At 43.3% G+C, this 17,615-nt stretch overlaps 1 protein-coding gene across 16 annotated transcripts in view; it reads left to right on the forward strand.

The window, feature by feature from the left end:
* Nucleotides 1-17,615, forward strand: part of tns1a (tensin 1a) — a 92,456-nt gene that overhangs the window by 59,816 nt on the left and 15,025 nt on the right. For 12 of the 16 annotated variants that reach the window (XM_047336492.1, XM_035627313.2, XM_035626899.2 and 9 more), the window contains 7 exons: nucleotides 3-86; nucleotides 4,033-4,145; nucleotides 4,238-4,298; nucleotides 4,410-4,485; nucleotides 4,742-4,886; nucleotides 5,666-5,731; nucleotides 5,955-6,080. In XM_047336492.1, the coding sequence (XP_047192448.1) occupies nucleotides 3-86; nucleotides 4,033-4,145; nucleotides 4,238-4,298; nucleotides 4,410-4,485; nucleotides 4,742-4,886; nucleotides 5,666-5,731; nucleotides 5,955-6,080 (671 nt within the window). The remainder of the gene's footprint in view (nucleotides 1-2; nucleotides 87-4,032; nucleotides 4,146-4,237; nucleotides 4,299-4,409; nucleotides 4,486-4,741; nucleotides 4,887-5,665; nucleotides 5,732-5,954; nucleotides 6,081-17,615) is intronic. The other 4 variants (XM_035626658.2, XM_035627461.2, XM_047336502.1 and 1 more) reach the window with 1 other exon arrangement.

Here is a 17,615-nt window from a genome sequence, read left to right on the forward strand (position 1 = left end):
AGTGCTGACCAGGCATTGGACAGATTTGCCATGAGGCGCTTCTACGAGGACAAAGCACTTCCTGTGGGTCAGCCATCGCAGAGAAGGTCAGTCATCACCGCTCTTCCTGTTTTCTGACGACTGCTTGAGATGTTATGAATCTTTTACTGCTGCACATTTTCTGCTCTTTCTGAATTTTTCCTCCGGACCAGAGTTTTGAAATCTGCATCAGAAGTGTTAATTTAAGTTAGTGGTTTTCACGGATTCCTAAAGCTTTTGTGGTATAAAGTGGATAGAAATTCACGGATCCCCAAAGCTACTGTTGCTCCACCTGAGAGAGATCAACCCCTCACAATCCCCCCTCAGTCATTTTTCAAAAAGCAGACTTCTCATTTCTTTCCAGCAACCAATGATTTTGTTGCCTGAGAAACAAAAAGGAGCCATGTCCAAGTAGTTTTTACAGTATCAGCAGTAGCTTGCCGGCTAATGAAGCAAATGTTTTCATCTGTTGGTCTGTGAGGTGACTTCCAGAAATCAAATAAAGTTTAAAGAATAATAAGAAACAGCATATTTTAGCCATAATTGTTACTAAAGATGAGATTTCTGAAACCATGTAAATGTAAAAACGTCATCAGCCTTTTGATTTTCAAAGCCACGGCTCCACAGGGCACACTGCGACATTTGCATGCACGCAATTTCTTCTTCGAACAAGCTTAACTTATTATCCTTTGAATGTTTTAACCATCACCAAGTTTCTGGCACAGTAAGTTTGGGGGTCAGGGGCTAAGACGTTTGGGAACCCCTGGTTTCGCCAGAAACAAAAGCAAACTGACTGATCAGTGTTGTGGCCCAAGCAGCTCCAGCTGTCTCATCTAGTTTTAGAGGCATTTTGCAGAGGAAATTCTTTCATTTTTCCCTTCTGTTTATCTCCAGATCAGTTTTAATTGGGATAATTGTGAGTAAATGTCGTGGCACGGACACAAGCGATCTATCTTGTCCGTCTGAGGGATTCCACGGGTGTCTCTTGGGAGGCTGCGGGGCTTAGTGGCAGTTCATTCCTGTCTTCTAAGGACATCAGAGCATGTTTCCCCTCCAATTCTTTTTTTCACTTTAAGCAGTGAGTGTTTTGAAATAATCTCCTTTCCATGGACAGAGGGCAAAGCAAGCAGAGTCAAATCCAAACCAGAGCGATTCAAACCAATCAAGAGTGGTTTAAAGGTTATTCGAACCATTTTGTATCTTGAATGCAGCTCAATCTCCTTTAATTCATAAATCTGCCCCGACCATTTTAATAGACAGTCAGCTGCTTAAAGGCTTGACCCGGGCTCCTCACACCCACCCATCTTCACCTGCAGAGAGAGGATTCTTGATCTGAGCTTCTCAGAAGGGATGAGCAGGAAAAAGGTTAGAAGGAATAAACTAAGAAACACAGGGAAACACCAGGGGACTTAACACCACTTCATTTCAGCAAGCAAATTAGGCAGACAGCCTCTTCTCTAACGGGTCTATAGGCTTGCCCTCTGCCCCGCTGCTATTTCCTGTTTCGGATATAATTATCTCTGCCCCTGGAGTCTGCCGGTGTTATGGTCTGGAATGTGTGACATTAAGAGCAGGAGCAAAAGATGAGTTCAGTTTGAGCTATGAGAGCTCGTGAAAAAGCTTGCAGCAGAGGTATCGTGGCATGTGTAGTGTTTGAGCATCATTAAATCATCGCCGTTTTTGTTGTTAAGTGGCGGAACGCCACAGTGAACAAAGTGAAACCTTGCTGAGAGGATAAGTCGCCACTAGGTCTAACTTTTTTTTTGTGAGGGCGCATGGCTGATCACCATCCAGTTATTGAAAGAAAATATTACCCAAAAATACAATTTGAACCCTTTAAGCGCTAGAGAGACAAAACAACCCGCCTCGAAATAGGTTTATTTTTTGCCAGTTTATATTTCTTTGAATAAAGTTTCACTTAGGTTTTTTTGAGCTGTGTGTGAAGTTAAAGCTCAATGACTTCTATAGGTGATGACACTAGGAGGTGCAGTTACCCCACTAAAGGCCCAGTAATGCACCCACACGCCTTCCAACATGGGGCCTAGAATCCGTCCCTGGCGTCTTTATAAAGCATATGCTCACATAGAGATAATCTGATGGAGGTGGAATAAAACCATGTGGTTGTTGACCGTCAGCCAAATCTTATGGAACAGGCTGGAGGAGACGGTGGTGACGGGGAGGTTGTGGGCTGTTAAGCAGGAGCTTTGAAAGACAGGATCACAATTTTGTTTTAAAGAAAAAGATCTAAGGACAGCAAACAGCTTCCCCTTAAAAATGACATTAGCTTCATTCTTTATATTGAATTAATATTTCTGGCTAAGTTTTTCTTTTTTGGTGGGGTAATGTCTTTCACAGGTCTGATACACAAAGTTTATATACAGTCATCTTGGACTTATTGTATCAGTTTAGCCTACATGTTTCAAACCCCACCTTTAATATTGTATATTTTTTTTGATGAGAAACAGAACATGCACACGTTCCGCAGCTACACGCCCCTTCCTCCTCTCACCGCTGCTCTCGTGGCGTCACCCCGCTCGGCCTAATTGAATTTCAGTGAGGCCGAACCATCTGGCGGCTGACAGCAGAACAGGGGGGGGGGGGGGAGGCTGTCTGCATGTGGCGACCCCACGGTCGAGGTCACGTTTGGTACCATCATCATTATCATCATTTACAACCAGACTGCGCTAACTCAACAGATCCCCCACCAACTGCTCCCGTGTACTGGCCAACTCGCTCAGACATTCCCCCATGGCGGACGAGGTCTGGTTTACAGTGGAATTCAGTTGTGGCCCGTGCCATCGGTAAAGGTGCACCGCACAGGAAGAGGGTCTGTTCAGTGTGTGAACTACTGTAGCCTGCAGATCCTGGCATGCCCAGTGGTATGGTAGCTCTTCAGCACCCGCTATCTCAGCGAGGATTCAACTTACTGTAATGGAATTTGGTGAGGATATTCATGGTCCCCAGCAGATGACTCCAATATTTTATTTTTGTGATCTCCTGACCTTTTATTCTATTGCCTTCATTGGGTCAAAACCTCGCCCTTGGCGTGTCTAAAAACCAATGGGCCTCATGCAAGTCTCCCACACTGATAAGGATGAAAAAAAAATATCTTGCCATAATTCACAATGTTGCACTGACATGTTTTTCTGCCGGTGCTGGATCAGCCAATTGAACACCTCCATTCACTACAATATTATACAATATCCAGCACACTGAAATATTTTGACCTCACTCACCCACGAGAAAATAGTGAACTTTAGGTAAATGATCTAAAAGTAGCTTCTATGGCGACAGTTATCAAGTCAATCAGCCATATCCCTTGTGCGAGATGCATGCCGGTTGCTATTTCGTAGCACAGAGGAGTCAGTGAACTCCCTTGGCCATAAGTGATAAAATATACGATCTATTGGTCGAAAAACTTGATTTAAATAACAGCAGACTTAATTCACGTGACTCCGCAAACAGGTGTAGACCACTCATATGCCGTGTGAAAATTCGAGCCACTTAAGAACAAATCTGTTCGTATGAATGGTTATTGCATGAGGCCCGATTACTGGACATTCAGGAGCTTTGCTGTGATCATACCCTTCACTACCAGGAGGCTGAAATTCATGCCTCTACAGACATGATGAAGACGTGTAATGGTGTGATTGCACTCTGTGTGCCTAAATACACCACACGCAGGCTAGAATATCAACTTAACACCACAAGACGACTCTATGAATATTTGACTAAATGACCTGAAATCTCCTACTGTCAGGGGGCTTAGCTTTAGTATCACAGGGAGGTAAATACTCTTTACTTTTAAGTCTCTGGCAGAGTTTTTGTCTCTGCAGTTTAAGAAGATTGATGATGAGAGTGATGGCAAACGGCATGGCTGGACGCCAACAGGGAACGTTCACAGTTGGCACCTTAACAGCCACTATAGCTCCTGGGATTTACACACAACTTTGACCTGGCTTTTTTTTCCTTTTCAACTCAGAGAGACTGTGCTTACGTTCCTTTTGTCTGCAGGTATGTGCAGTACTTCAACGGCCTTCTCTCCGGACACATCAAAATCAACAACAAGCCTCTGTTCCTGCATCATGTTATCATGCACGGCATTCCCAACTTTGAGGCCAAAGGAGGTGTGTATCTCCCTCTGCCAGCACACACACAGAAAACAAGTCTCTCTCTGCTCATTTTCTCCAATGTGTCCCTTGTTTATTTCCCCTCGCAGGCTGCCGTCCTTTCCTGAAGATCTACCAAGCAATGCAACCGGTGTATACGTCAGGAATATAGTATGGAAACTCTTATTCCAGTGCAGCGCGATTTGCGATTGAATCCAGGGCAAACCTGAAGAATTTTTAAGATTGTTGTTTGTGTTTTTGTTTTGTTTTTTTCCACCTCAGCAATGTGCAAGGAGACAGCAACACCAGTATCTGCATCACCATCGAACCAGGGCTGCTGCTGAAAGGAGACATCCTGGTAATTTTCCTGTGACAACACTGAACTTTCCCTTCTAATCTAAATATTTTTAACCTCAATGTTTGCTGTATTAATTCTTCCATCTCTTTCTTTTTCTTTTCGTTTTTCATTACCTTTAAGGTTTTGAGATTTTTTTTTGCCTGAAATGTCCCTAATTCTCTCCTGCAAGGAAGGAGTTTGCGCATATAAATATTAAAATAGCAAAACATACTCTTTCCAGATACGTCGATTAATATATTGATCTTTCACCGTATAGCTGAAGTGTTACCACAAGAGGTACAGGAACCCGAACAGGGACGTGATCTTCAGGGTGCAGTTCCACACCTGCGCCATCCATGACCTCGGGGTGGTCTTCGGGAAGAGCGAGCTCGACGATACCTTCAAAGGTAACGGCTCTCTGGGTGGGTGTGTTTTCATAGTATTCTGTGTGCGTCTGTGTTTGTGTGTTTGACAGTCATTTTTGTAATCAGGGTGGGGGAAAATACAGCAATATGTGAGAGAGCCTTGGCTAACGTGTTGTTGAAATGAGGGGAACAGGTTTATTAACATTCAGCACAAATGCAAATACCTGGGCGGCACAACGGTGCCAAAACATTCACCAGAGCAAAGAAGAAAGATTAATGTAAAAACAGCACAGAGGACCAACATTGTGGGGCAACTCAGAACAAAATGTGACCTCAGGACATGATATTAAACTCGAGAGCTGATGCTTTTGTGTGTGTTTGTGTCTGATTGTGAATTTGGGTGTACTTTTTGCTGCAAGCATGTGTTTTAAACAGCTAAATGTAGAGGTATTTTTTAATTTTCTAAGTTTATCTGAAAAATATTGAAGTAGTATTGATGAAGTGTTGTATTGAATTCCTGTATCAAGGGGACGCTGTTCCTCACACTTTGCAGTAAACAGGGTCCTCTGGTGGTGAAGGCAGCTCAGCATTTCCTCACTGTAACACACAGGAAAGGAAACTGAAATGCAAAAGAGCAGCTAAATATGATAAATCAACTAGAGTTGAAAGTATTTAATGTTTACAATACAAAAGATATTTACATCATCCAGGTTTTTTACATAATGACCAAGCAGATTTAAACATGTCATATATATAAACCACATGTTGATTTTGTATGTACTGTATTTGTTATTTTATACATTTATACTTTTCTATTATGTTGTGTCTCTGTACAGATGAAAGGTTCCCAGAGTATGGGAAGGTGGAGTTTGTCTTCTCCTATGCACCAGAAAAAATCAAAGGTAATCTTTTTTCTTCTTAGTTGAAGGTGAACATTTTATTTTACAAATATTACGAATCATTTTCGATAAGTTGACAAGATACTGGATCGGATCTAATGTGTCGGCAATCATGACAAATTTCTAATTAAACACAATGGCAAGAACTACTACGTCCACATTTAATGTGTTAACCCACAGCTCTCTGTGAGGACCACATTACCCATCATGCCCTTTTGTAACTCAGGCCTGAGCCACCTGGAGAACGGGCCAAGTGTCTCAGTGGACTACAATACCCAGGAGACTCTGATTCGCTGGGACTCGTACGAGAACTTCAGCCACCGCTGTGTGGACGCTACGGACGGGGAACACGGTACGTCCATAAACACACACACACACACAAATAGAGACTTTAATACTCACTGAGTAAAAAAGTATCAAAGTATTATACACCGTCACAGAGTTTTGGTATGGTACATGTTGGCTACATGAAGGCAACATGCTGCACTATAATTTTTTTTGATACATAAAACATACATATACACCCCCCAACCTCGGATGAAAATCATTGCTTTCAGTCTCACTAATTCACCTGAGGAGAAAATACTGCTGTCACGTCTGTGTCTTCCTGATCGACTCCCCCCTTTCCTCCTCAACCCTCACCCTCATTCCCACGCACGCCCCCCTCCCCCAACTTGTCAATTAGACCTTTAAATAGCCGCTGCAGAAATAGGGGGGCGTCAGTCGCCCTGCTACTGGCTGCCCCCTCCCCAGGGGGGGTTGTAACCTGAAACACCACCGAGTCCCACAACTGACTAAACCCACCTCCATCCGCTGGCGTTGCTTTTGCTTCTGTCCCAGAAGTTTGGAAATTTGAAATGTGGGCACCTGATGTAATAAAGTGTCTCCGTTCTATTCAGGAATCCTCAAATGTTTCATAGGCAAGAATTTAATACCAAATATTAGGTAGCTTTTTCTGCAAATATAATGAATGTGCACCCCTTGAAAACAATGACAATGAGTCAGAAATATACTCTCATAAGCTGATAAGCTGATGGATAGAATTTTAAAAAGTGGAGGCATGTTGTCCATCTTTACATACAGTCAATGGTTTCAATGAACTCTACAGCCCACAGAAACAACAGAATGAAACTTCGTCATGATTAGAGTACATTTTTTTTTCCTGATGTCATTTTCTGTATGATATTACCAAGAATGAGTAAATGGAAAGTCTCTCAGTGGGATCCCGAAAACGGCAGAACACATCACAGCATTCCAAGATCATTTCTGTGATAAACTGGACATCGTGCAGACATAATAAAATAACCCGTCTTTGCTCTTTTAGGACACAGTGCTGCCACTTAAGGTAACTGACAGTCTTGCAGAGTCCCTTGGATCCTCTTAGGCATGATGAGATTCATGATCACCGCTGTTAATCTGAGGAATTTGCACAAACAGGAGGATGCAGTCGCCCTCCGTTGAGTCAAGACTTGGCAGCCATTGTGGTGCTGCATTCACTTATATATATATATATATATATACATGGTACTTTTTTTTATAGCTTCGCAAAGACCCATTTCATTTTTATGAACATCCCCAGAGAACCGTTGCAGTAATTGCTGTGTTGCAAGAAGGTCATTGGGAATCGCCAGGATAGCTAGTTTGATCCTAATTGAATGGGTGGCAGTGTTCTCAGCACTCAGCAGAAAAAGAAAAGAAAAAAACTCTCTGCAACTTCATCCATTTTTCTAATTGAAAGCTTTTGCTCCTGCACTCGGACGTGAGAAATTTGACCCTTCAGAGGAAGCTGATGCAGGAGGAGCACACAGTCTCTTTTTTGCAACGACCGGCCAAAAGGGGCCGGGGCAGTGAGGCGATGATGAGCAGCCCAGAAAAAAAAGAGTTTTAACAACTGCAGAGAGGATAATTTAAAAGTTATACATATACAGGTTAAAACATAAACATCAATATCGCACTCAACAACCATTTTCTGTGTAAAGATATAGTGGAGTAAAGGCGTCCGGAGCAGATAATTAAGTCCCCGTGTGAGTGTGTGTGTGTGTGTGTGTGTTTAAAAAGTGTTGAATCAAAGAAAACACACAAGATGTCATTGGCGCCACCTTTGGAATTCCAGGAGTTGTGACGATACGCACGCGCAAGCGGTGAACCGCAGAGCGACCTCATATCGTGGTGTCGGCATCAGACATCCTTCACACTTCACAACAACACGTCCTTGTTCGGAGACACATGAGACAACCAATCAGAAGCTAGAAGGGATCAGACTGAGGTAAATGTGAGAGCATATGACAGGTAGCTTTAACAGATTATAATAACTGTTTTAAAGCTGTAAAGATTTGAAAATGAAAATGTGTAAATAATAACATCTACAACTACATAAACATCATAAACATATTTTAGTAAATAAACTGAACTACTGTATGTGATTTAACTTATTCTCCTTACATAAATCAACATTAACTAGTTCTAACAGCAGCATTTAATTGATGACCTAAGAGACTTTAGAGTTCTATTTTGGTGTCATGAAAAATAACTAAGTACCACCAAGGGGGAAAAAATTGCATAGGTATATTAAAGCGTATTAGTAAGAGTGAGAGAATGTTCAAGTGTAAAATACACACGTGAGTTGGCGAACCCAGGTGACCACACGCACACACTGATGTCGCATGAATAACACTGATACCGTAAGCCCCCTGACAGAATAGCCTATTTTTACACGGCCGCAGTACGAGTGAATCACTCATGAGGCATCGTTTTAGGAATCCAGACTTGTTTATCTGTGCGGCTGTTAAAACGAATGTTTCACCCTCAGACGCCGACGTCTGAGTGCATCTCTCGCTCGCCCCCCGACGCCATTTTTAACAGAGTCCTGCGACCTTCAGAAATCCGGCTGAGAGGACTCAACGAAAGATGGGAGTCTTAAAAGGGTCTGCGGGATTACACAGCTTATTCCCGCAGATGCACGTGCTCAGGCGGAACGTGAGCAGAGGGGGACGTTTCACGGAGGGAATTTGTGATGAGTGTTGGACTAGAGCAGTTGTTAGTGTGTGTGTGTGTGTGTGTGTGTGGGTTAAGGTATGTGTGTTCATAGTTTGTGTTGTCATGTAGCATGCATAACCATCCGCGTGTGCCTGTAAACGTCTGTATTTTTGTGGGTCTTTTTTTGCAGTTTTATGTGATTTGTGTGATTATGCGTGTGCGCAGTGCACCTTGTGTTTGTCCGCTCGCCTGTGTTCCACTAATAGCCCTGTGGTCTGGTGGCAGCTGTCAACCCGCAGGTCAAACCTGTCAAAAGGCCACTGTTTTTATACACTGGCAGCGTGTGCAAGGATGATAGAAACATTACTTCCAACTTGTTTTAAAGCGAGTAGACTTTGGTGGAGATGTAGTTGTTGTCCAAACTAAACAACAGAGAGAGATAGTGTCATGAATTGAAAACGCTAATACTGAATACCGATATTTACGAATGCTTCTGGCGGCATCTTTAACCTAACAAATGAATATTTTGTCAGTTTCTGGTTCGATGAAAACGTTGAGTAGGTATTTTTGAAGTTGCTGACTTGAATTTTCTGATAGCTGCAGTGTGTGTTGTAGGAATTAAACGATCCCTTCGGTGCTGAGAAAACGAGAAGAACCACTAAATGTGGTGTCTTGCCGCAGGAGAATCAGTGTGTATGCTTGTGTTCCAGTATGTGTGTGTGTGTGTGTGTGTGTGTGTGTGTGTGTGTGTGTGTGTGTGGTGTACAGTAGGGCAGCGGGCCCCAGTGACAGCGCAGGCCGTCTTACTCGTTCACCGCCCCCCACCCATATTTGGTTTGGGCCGAGCCCTGAAACGCGTCTGGAATAGCTGGATGGAGACAGACAGAGACGCAGAGAGATAGTGAGGCAGGCACGGGGAGCCACAGAGAGAAAAGGCGAGATCAGACTTTTGCAAAGATTTACCAGAGTTATTCTAATTATTTCTTTTGAAGTTTTAATAGAGAGGAGAAGGGAAAAGGAGGAGAGAGTGAGGAATGAAGAAAAAAATCAAGGAGAGCAGCTGAACAGCACTGACTGGTGAGTAGCACTGTGAAGCCTCAGGATGAGAAACCTCCGTTCTGCCTGAAACTGCCAGTGAACTTAAATTTTATCACGTCACATCTAACTAATGTGCAAAATACATATTTTTTTCAGTGGGCAAATTGAAGTTCTTGCCAAATGTATTCATTTTTTTTCCCACTAAGACACCGTTTCTTCACGACACGACGAGAATACAAGCCTACTGTGCGTTTGTTCTGCAGACACGAGAGTCTGTTTGTCTGTTTATTGTGTTTCCATGTCAACACGGTGGCATCCTGTGTGTTTGGCGCCTATATGGCACAAAAATGAGTCATGGAGAACGGAGCACTTTGCGTGTGGAACATTTTACGGGCAGGCTGCAATTTGGGTGCACCAAAACTATTAGGGCCCTCGGTTGGTAACGGCATGTGATTTCCAGAGAGTTAGACGGGGACGGGGGTTTTTGTTTTACAATCTGTTGCGTCGTGTTCAGTGAGGTGGGCAGTTTAACATCTATGATTTTAGTTGTTGTTGATTTGTCTGTATTATAATCTATATGTCGGTATTTTTCTATGGCTCCTGCAAAGTGAGTTTCACTTGTTTCACCAACGTTTCATCTTCTGGTGCCAACAACTAGACAGCATCAGGTAACTTCAGTGATTGTGTAATAATATAGAAACCTCACAGACACGATTCAGCGCATTTTAAAATTAGATCATGTGAGTTCAGTATTGCAACCAGCCGGAATTTCTATGAATTTGCTGTATCCAAATATATAAAACCTTTCTAAGTTAGGTCACACATTTAATGTGACCAACAGAATTCAGTTGTTTCTCAGGGCAGGAATGGATTTCACTTATTTGAGATCCATTCCCGTGAGTCTAGTCGTTAGACTTCTTGCTGACAGCACAGTGAGCTGTAGCAGCAGGTTCAAATCCCAGCCCTGGGAACCCAGCTGAGCCAGTTCTCATCTTTTAATGCCTCCTTTCTCCTACAGTCTGTCTAGATGTCTCCATGTGTTTTTTCTTTCTGTCTTTCTGTCTCTCACTCTGCCTTTTTGTCTTTTTTTTTATTTTTGTAAACGATTGCTTTTAGTTAAATCCGCCTCATTTCTACTTTCTGAAGGTGTGTCTGTTTTTTGAGTTTGTGGTTTAAAAGGTCACTTCTTAAAAAATTTCCCCAGTTCAAGGTTGCCCAGTGTCGACAAATGTATTCATACAATGACTATATATGCACATCAGTGCAGTAGGAACAAAAAGTTTTCTGTCACTGAGAGTTAAACACGGCGCCTCAAAGCTCTCAAAGAGCCAGAGATGAAAGACCACCATGTAGGTAGACAGCAGGCAGATGCACTTTTATGACAGCCACTGATCCTCGTATATGTCAAAGACAGATGGATGGACAGATGCGCAGAGAAACCCATCCCATCAGTGAATGGACAGGGCGACCCACGGAGGCCAGAGATTTACCGTGACATTGTCCTCGCTGATTTATGTCTGAAGCAGCATCGCGACCCACTGGCCGTTTAATTTGCTCTCGTTTATGTGCAGGGATGATAACTTGACCTCTGAGGTTTTCAAGTTCATGTCAGGCTAACATTTTCAGGGCTGAGGTGGCTTTAAGGACACGCTCTGTCCCAATGTTCGTCCCCATTTAGATTTCAGAAAACAGCGTATGATCCAGAATGGCATTCAGCAGATCGCATACCTGCTCCGAGGCCAGACAGTCGCCTCATGATACCACATTGAAATCTGCTAGGTCCACCGTTTTATTTGGATCTGCACCAAATTGCACGCACTCATGAATCTCAGTCTTCTTAATGTGCCTGATATTTTTCATCAAGATGCATTATTCCCTGTGAAATTGATGAAAATGTCAAAAAATGTTAAAGAAAGTGATTTAAAAAAAAATATATATAGAAATCCTGGATCCACCCATTTGTTTGGATCCATTCCAACATTTAATGGGTTCTCTCTTAGCCAATGTCCCATTCTCGCCAACAAACCAAACGGACCGGGGCAAAAAAACATCACCTCCTTGGTGGAGGTTTTGTATTTTGACTTTACCGTTATGAGTTTTGACAGAAGCAGGCACAGCGGCTGAGGGTGAAGGTGCCATGTGGAGTTTCTTGCAAAAAAATCAGTGGGATGGTGTGAAACAGGCGGCAGGCAAAACGAGGACATTCCTCCAAAGCACTGCATGTGATCAAAATCTCCACGCTTGGATTTTTTGAAGCGACATGCAAATTTGAGTCTCCGTTCAAAATGCGCAGTTAATTAAAAAATATAGTAAAAATCCAATCTGCTGCTTCGTCTATTTCCGAAAGAAACAAGATGACGTGGATCACATGTGGCGTGTTGTCAGTCAGATGTACAGAGACAGTCCAGCAGGTAGCTTTTTATGACAGCCACTCAAATGGCAGCCAGTCGGATGGATGACATCAGCCTGAAAGCAGTCGTGGAGACGGACACTGATACAGTCACGCCACGGTACCTCAGACTGTGACAGCTGGACACTGAGTGATAGATGGGCTGAGAGGCGGACACGGCAAATATAAACTGCCACAGTTTTCCTTGTGCCAGTCACTGATACTCCAACCATGACACCTTTCCCCCTCCGATGGACTGTCACGTCGTCCCTCATGAAGATGTCTCTGCTTCTCTCGCATGCTCTGCTGCAAAGTAATGACTAATATCATGTAAAATGTTTTTTTCTGGAACTTACAAGTAACTAATATCCTTCAACTTACTCTGAAAGTGAAGTTTTCACAAATATCACCACCGAATGGTAGATTAAATGCATTACAGGAATTCCTGTGTGTCTCTCACACACACACACACACACACACACACACACACACACACATACATAGATCTTTAAGACAAGCAGTCAGTCAGTTGCCAGTCATCCACTGTTGGCGTGCAGACTATGAAAGTTGCGAAGGGCGGATGTCACATCCTGCTGCAAGATATACCGGATGACTCGCGCGTGCGTATGGCTGTTCGTGCCTGTGCATGCCAATGCGTGTAAACATGGATTGAAAACATGGTCAGACTGAAAATAAATTCATTGTTCATCGTTCATAATCATTCGATTATTACTGCTCTCACCCAGGTTCCCTCTGACATCTGCACCTCCAAAGATGCCAAGCGGAGGTCAGCTTCCGACTCTAAATAGCTCTTACTGCAGATGACTGTGTATATGCATGATATGCGTCTGAGTTCATATACGCATTAATAAACCGTCATGAAATCACACACCATATCCAATAAAACTTTGATTGCAGAGTCAGTGAGAGACCCACCAAAGGACCCCTTCAATCATGCGTGTAAACTTTAGGTGTGTTCCTATATTTATGTGTGTCGGCATTTTGAAGAAATGGGTTTGGCCCTTTTTATAAGGTCATAGTGTCCCACATAAGACTGTTAAGCTCGTCCTAAAGGTTCCACCACCCCTGGAAACTCATTAGAGCATGCGATAAGAGAAACTGGAAATTTTACCCCAATTCATCAGTTTTGGTTCAAATAAGTAAGAAGTGGTCCTAGAGCAGAGCCCAGAGGAACCTCAGTGAAATATCGCCCAAATATAATATATATGAAGGATCACTGGTGATGAAATAAAAGTTCAAATAAATTACTACAATGATAATGAATAGAAGTTAAGTTTCCGTGTGATGATTCTCGTCTCGAAGCCGTTTCTTTTTGCCAAGAGCAGTGAGTAATCTCTCAGGCATAATTAATACTTTCAGCAACGGCGTTCAGCACCGAAATAATACACCGGCCATGTACGCATTGCTGTGTGGTCACAGATATGTTGACAAATGGGCCTCCTCAATCACTCTGCGTTTGTTAATCTCAAATGCACTAACTGTGTGTACTCCACATCCCTGCGGGTCCATTCGATACGGCAATAACAGAGGTTTTAGCACATCGTCTATTCATAGTAAACCATTGGTCACAGGTGTTTAAATGTTTTTTTTAAGGGCTGTTTAGACTGCAATGTGGCATTGAGACGCTGAAGGAAACGCTTAAGAGAATAATGGCAAATGTGTGTGTGTGTGTGTGTGTGTGTGTGTGCGCGTGTGTGTGTTTCACAAGAGATGAAAGCACCTGTCACCCGACAGTATCTACAGAGTGGACAGGTGTGAGTGTGTGAGCGCGTGTGTGTGGTGCTGAATGGTGAGGAGGCCAATTAAGCCGCTTTATATAATTTGCATTGTGTTTTAACTATGAGCCTTACTGACTAACTATACTTAATACTCAACTACTCTTATTTGGATTTTGCTGAATGCGTGAACGAGCGGCATCGATCGTTGCTCTGTCCTTTGGAGCCGACAGAATGAAATGTCACACCGGCCTCACCTCGGTCGGAAACGAGTTCTTAGCTATTTGCGGTGACACAGGCCTCGGTGACACAACCGATCTAATTTGAGGTCTGCTTGCAGCTATTTGTTGACACTGGAGGAAAGCTGTTTGTTCAAGCTGTTTTGCAAATTCAAACGGGATACATCTTTATAACTCTTACAAAGATAGAGCAATTTTCACATTAATTTAACTTTCCACTTCAGGCCAAGACATGCTTTGGGTTTAGGGTTACACTGACTCTGGGGAATCAATTGGCTCCTTGAGTAAAACAAAACTGACGAATAACTGCTTTTGCATGTTTTAGATTATGAGAAAGCCATGCACTGATTTCCTCCTTCCTGGCAGTAATTACACCATTAAACCATAACGACCTTATAATTTTACACTATTGCCGAGATCCTCTGAAGCGCTGAAATCCAGGACTCGACAGTCAGCTTCCGAACACCAATTTTTTTTCTTTCTACCCAGTGCATGTAAACTATTTGTAGTCAATGTGATAAGACATACAGACGCTTTAATCTGACAAGATGATCCACTATGTCAGATAAAAGCCTCTCTTCTTTGCACGTCTTTGGTTTGTGTCATGCCTCAGGTGTTTTACCCCTCAGCTCTGCGGTGCTGATGTGCAGGATTAACAGAAATAGCAAGAGCTGAAGCTGGGCAGAGATTACAGTGTCTTGCTCGAGGTCCCCGTCAGCAGGTCAGGTTGTCTCAGACAGGCTGCCCATCCCTGGTTCATCCGGGACGAACGGCAAACTGTTTCAACCCGAGTCGCCCTCTGATGCCATGTATATATATATATATATATATATATATATATATATATATATATATATATATATATATATATATGTGGTCGCAATGATGCGTTTGTTTCCCAGTTAACGCACACAACGAATGTGGGGCAAATGTAAAGGATGTGACCTCGCGACCTCTCACTCCAGAAACACTCACACTTGACCTTTGTCAGTGCCATGATGAGATATATCAACCATGGGTTAAATAGATGGTTTTTTTGCAAATCACTCTGTTCTTTTTTGTCTAAAATATGCTAACTTTTTTTTTAAGGATTTGGATGATTTGAATTTGGAATACCAGCTAATGGTTGGTATTTGTGGGTCTGTGAGGTTGGTGAATCACTGGAAACATTTTGTAGGCAGCATCCGCAACACCAAGCACCAAAACTGAGACACTAAATCAAACATTTCTTTTCCTGGTAATATGATTATAATTACGACATGGTATACCAAAAGTTGCTCTGTGCATTTTTCGCCAGTTCCTTTCTCTCCTCGATGAGCCGTGAACATGTCAGATGACGCCGTCCGCTCTCCCGGTTTAACCTCAGGATGGCGTTAACCAGCAGCTGGAAAAAGAGTCATCTTGGCACGCCCTAGTCGTTTTCGCCATGCAGCACTGAAAGATCCTTGTTTGAAATGCTTTAGCTAATCAAAAAATTGAAGGTCTTATATCCTGCAGTGGTAATTGTAAATGCTGAAGATACTCAGGTCGAGGGCAGGGAGGGAGGCCCTGAGTTAGGGGGTCTTCCCCCCCCCCCCCCCCCAATGATGTCAGCAGGCTGGGGTTCTGCAGTGCCGGGGCAGACAGATGGTGTGGGAGTTGTAGTCTATTTGAAACAACATCTCTTTCCGGGAAGCAGAGTGGCGGTGGAGGACGGCAGCGGTGGAGTCACTCCCCCGGCTGCCGGGAACAGTCGAGGAATCATCCCAGAGTGCCAGCTCACCCCCTTCTCGGCCGCCTCAGTGGTACGGCCCCGCCTCGCTCCAGTGGAGCACATGTCGGGTGACAGGAGGATATGAATCAGAGTGGGAGAGAGTCGGAGGCAGAAGGTCCATTCGCTCAGACGCTGCTGTACTGAAAGACTCTTGATGTATGGACTGACTTGTGGACAACGTGTGGCTTTTTGATCTAAGTGTAACTCACTGAAGAGGAGGATATTTTTCATCCTTTCTGGTGTTTGGTTTTTTTTGAGAAGCAAAAGGAAAAAGGGGGTGGTTGTCCAACAGGTAAGGAGGAGGTTTTCACTGAGTATGTGATACCAAGATGTAGAGATATACCGACGATTTAGATTTTCAGATATTAAAATAATCTGAACGTACAAAATCTGATGCTCATTCTTCAAATAAGACTGTAGAACTTAAGAGGAGACATTCGTCTTCAGAGTACGCTTGTGAGGTATCAATTAAATAAGAAAAAAATGTAACACCACTAAACTCTGATTTCTACGCTCCTAATCCGGATCCCTGTGTCATTAATTTAAAAAAAAAAACAACCACAGAAACAAACTGTGTGTTTACAGCCTCCTCGCTTGTCCACTCCTTCTTGTCACCACTGTGCCTGTGAGTTGTTGTTGACACGGGGTTTTGAAATAGCTGCAGCCCGAGTGATCCACCATCTGTCCCAAGGGGGTCGCTCAATTTGGAACATCCCACATTAGAGCTACAGCCGCCGTCACTGTATATTTGTTGCGTATCGCCTTGCAAAAATTATGCTGGATGCAGGACGCCAATATTGCCGTATTACTTTCTCCTGGTAAGCATAAGCGTTACCACAGAAAGAGCTGGTGCACGCGTGTTAATTGTTGTGTTCCATGGAAACCATGGAAAGTGTTTTACAGTTTGAAAGTTTGGCCTGGTCTATACTTGCAGTAAACATTATTTATCTCAGCTGTGTGAATTACACCACTGCACACTCCCAAGACCCATGTGTTCAGGTGCTGCGAGTCGTGTGATGTTTTTTAATCTTTTTTGGGGGGAGATGGGGGCGTTTCCACTGTGGTTGCTGTAATTAGGAAGAAGCAATAACTTTCATCCAAAAAGTTCTTGGCTTGATTTCAATATGAGGCCCTTTCACAGACATTGCTGCTTAACAGTGAGCTTTTCTTCTTTTTTTTTTGCAAAAGCTTATAGACTGTTCAGAAAGTTTTCCGTCATCTGAGGTGTAGCCAGGCCAAAAAGGATTTGGTTTCGTTGCTCCGTTCACATAAACCAAAGCTCTGCCCAGTCTGCTATAAGCTGCTTGCACCAGAAAATGGATTTCTCACTCAGCAGCCGGAAATCAACTTGAAGACGAAAGGTTGTCCTTCTCCCAGTCCAGCTCTGCATGGCCTCTCAAACTGGCACTGCTGCTTTTCTCTTTACTCACACAGACCGGCTGTTTCAGTGTCTTGGACGGGACCCACCCTGGTTAACAACAGACCATGTGGGCCTGCGCTGACGCAACGTGACAGGGCCTCCCTGCTATTAATAGCGCTGGGGAGGCTTTGTTGCTGGTGCGTGAGCTACATGCTGGACCTCAGGTCAAATAAGACTGGTGCTGAGGGGGGTCACTGTGCATGTGGAGTAAGGGATTCGGTCCCATGCAAAAGTGACTCGATCTACGAAATGAATGGTTTTGTTGTTTCATCCACAGAAAGAACATTTTGTTCAGTGTATTGATTCTGTTTATGCTTGGAACTGCATGAAAACATG

The sequence above is a fragment of the Scophthalmus maximus genome, chromosome 1 (genome assembly GCF_022379125.1).
Source record: "Scophthalmus maximus strain ysfricsl-2021 chromosome 1, ASM2237912v1, whole genome shotgun sequence".
Classification (NCBI taxonomy): domain Eukaryota; kingdom Metazoa; phylum Chordata; class Actinopteri; order Pleuronectiformes; family Scophthalmidae; genus Scophthalmus; species Scophthalmus maximus.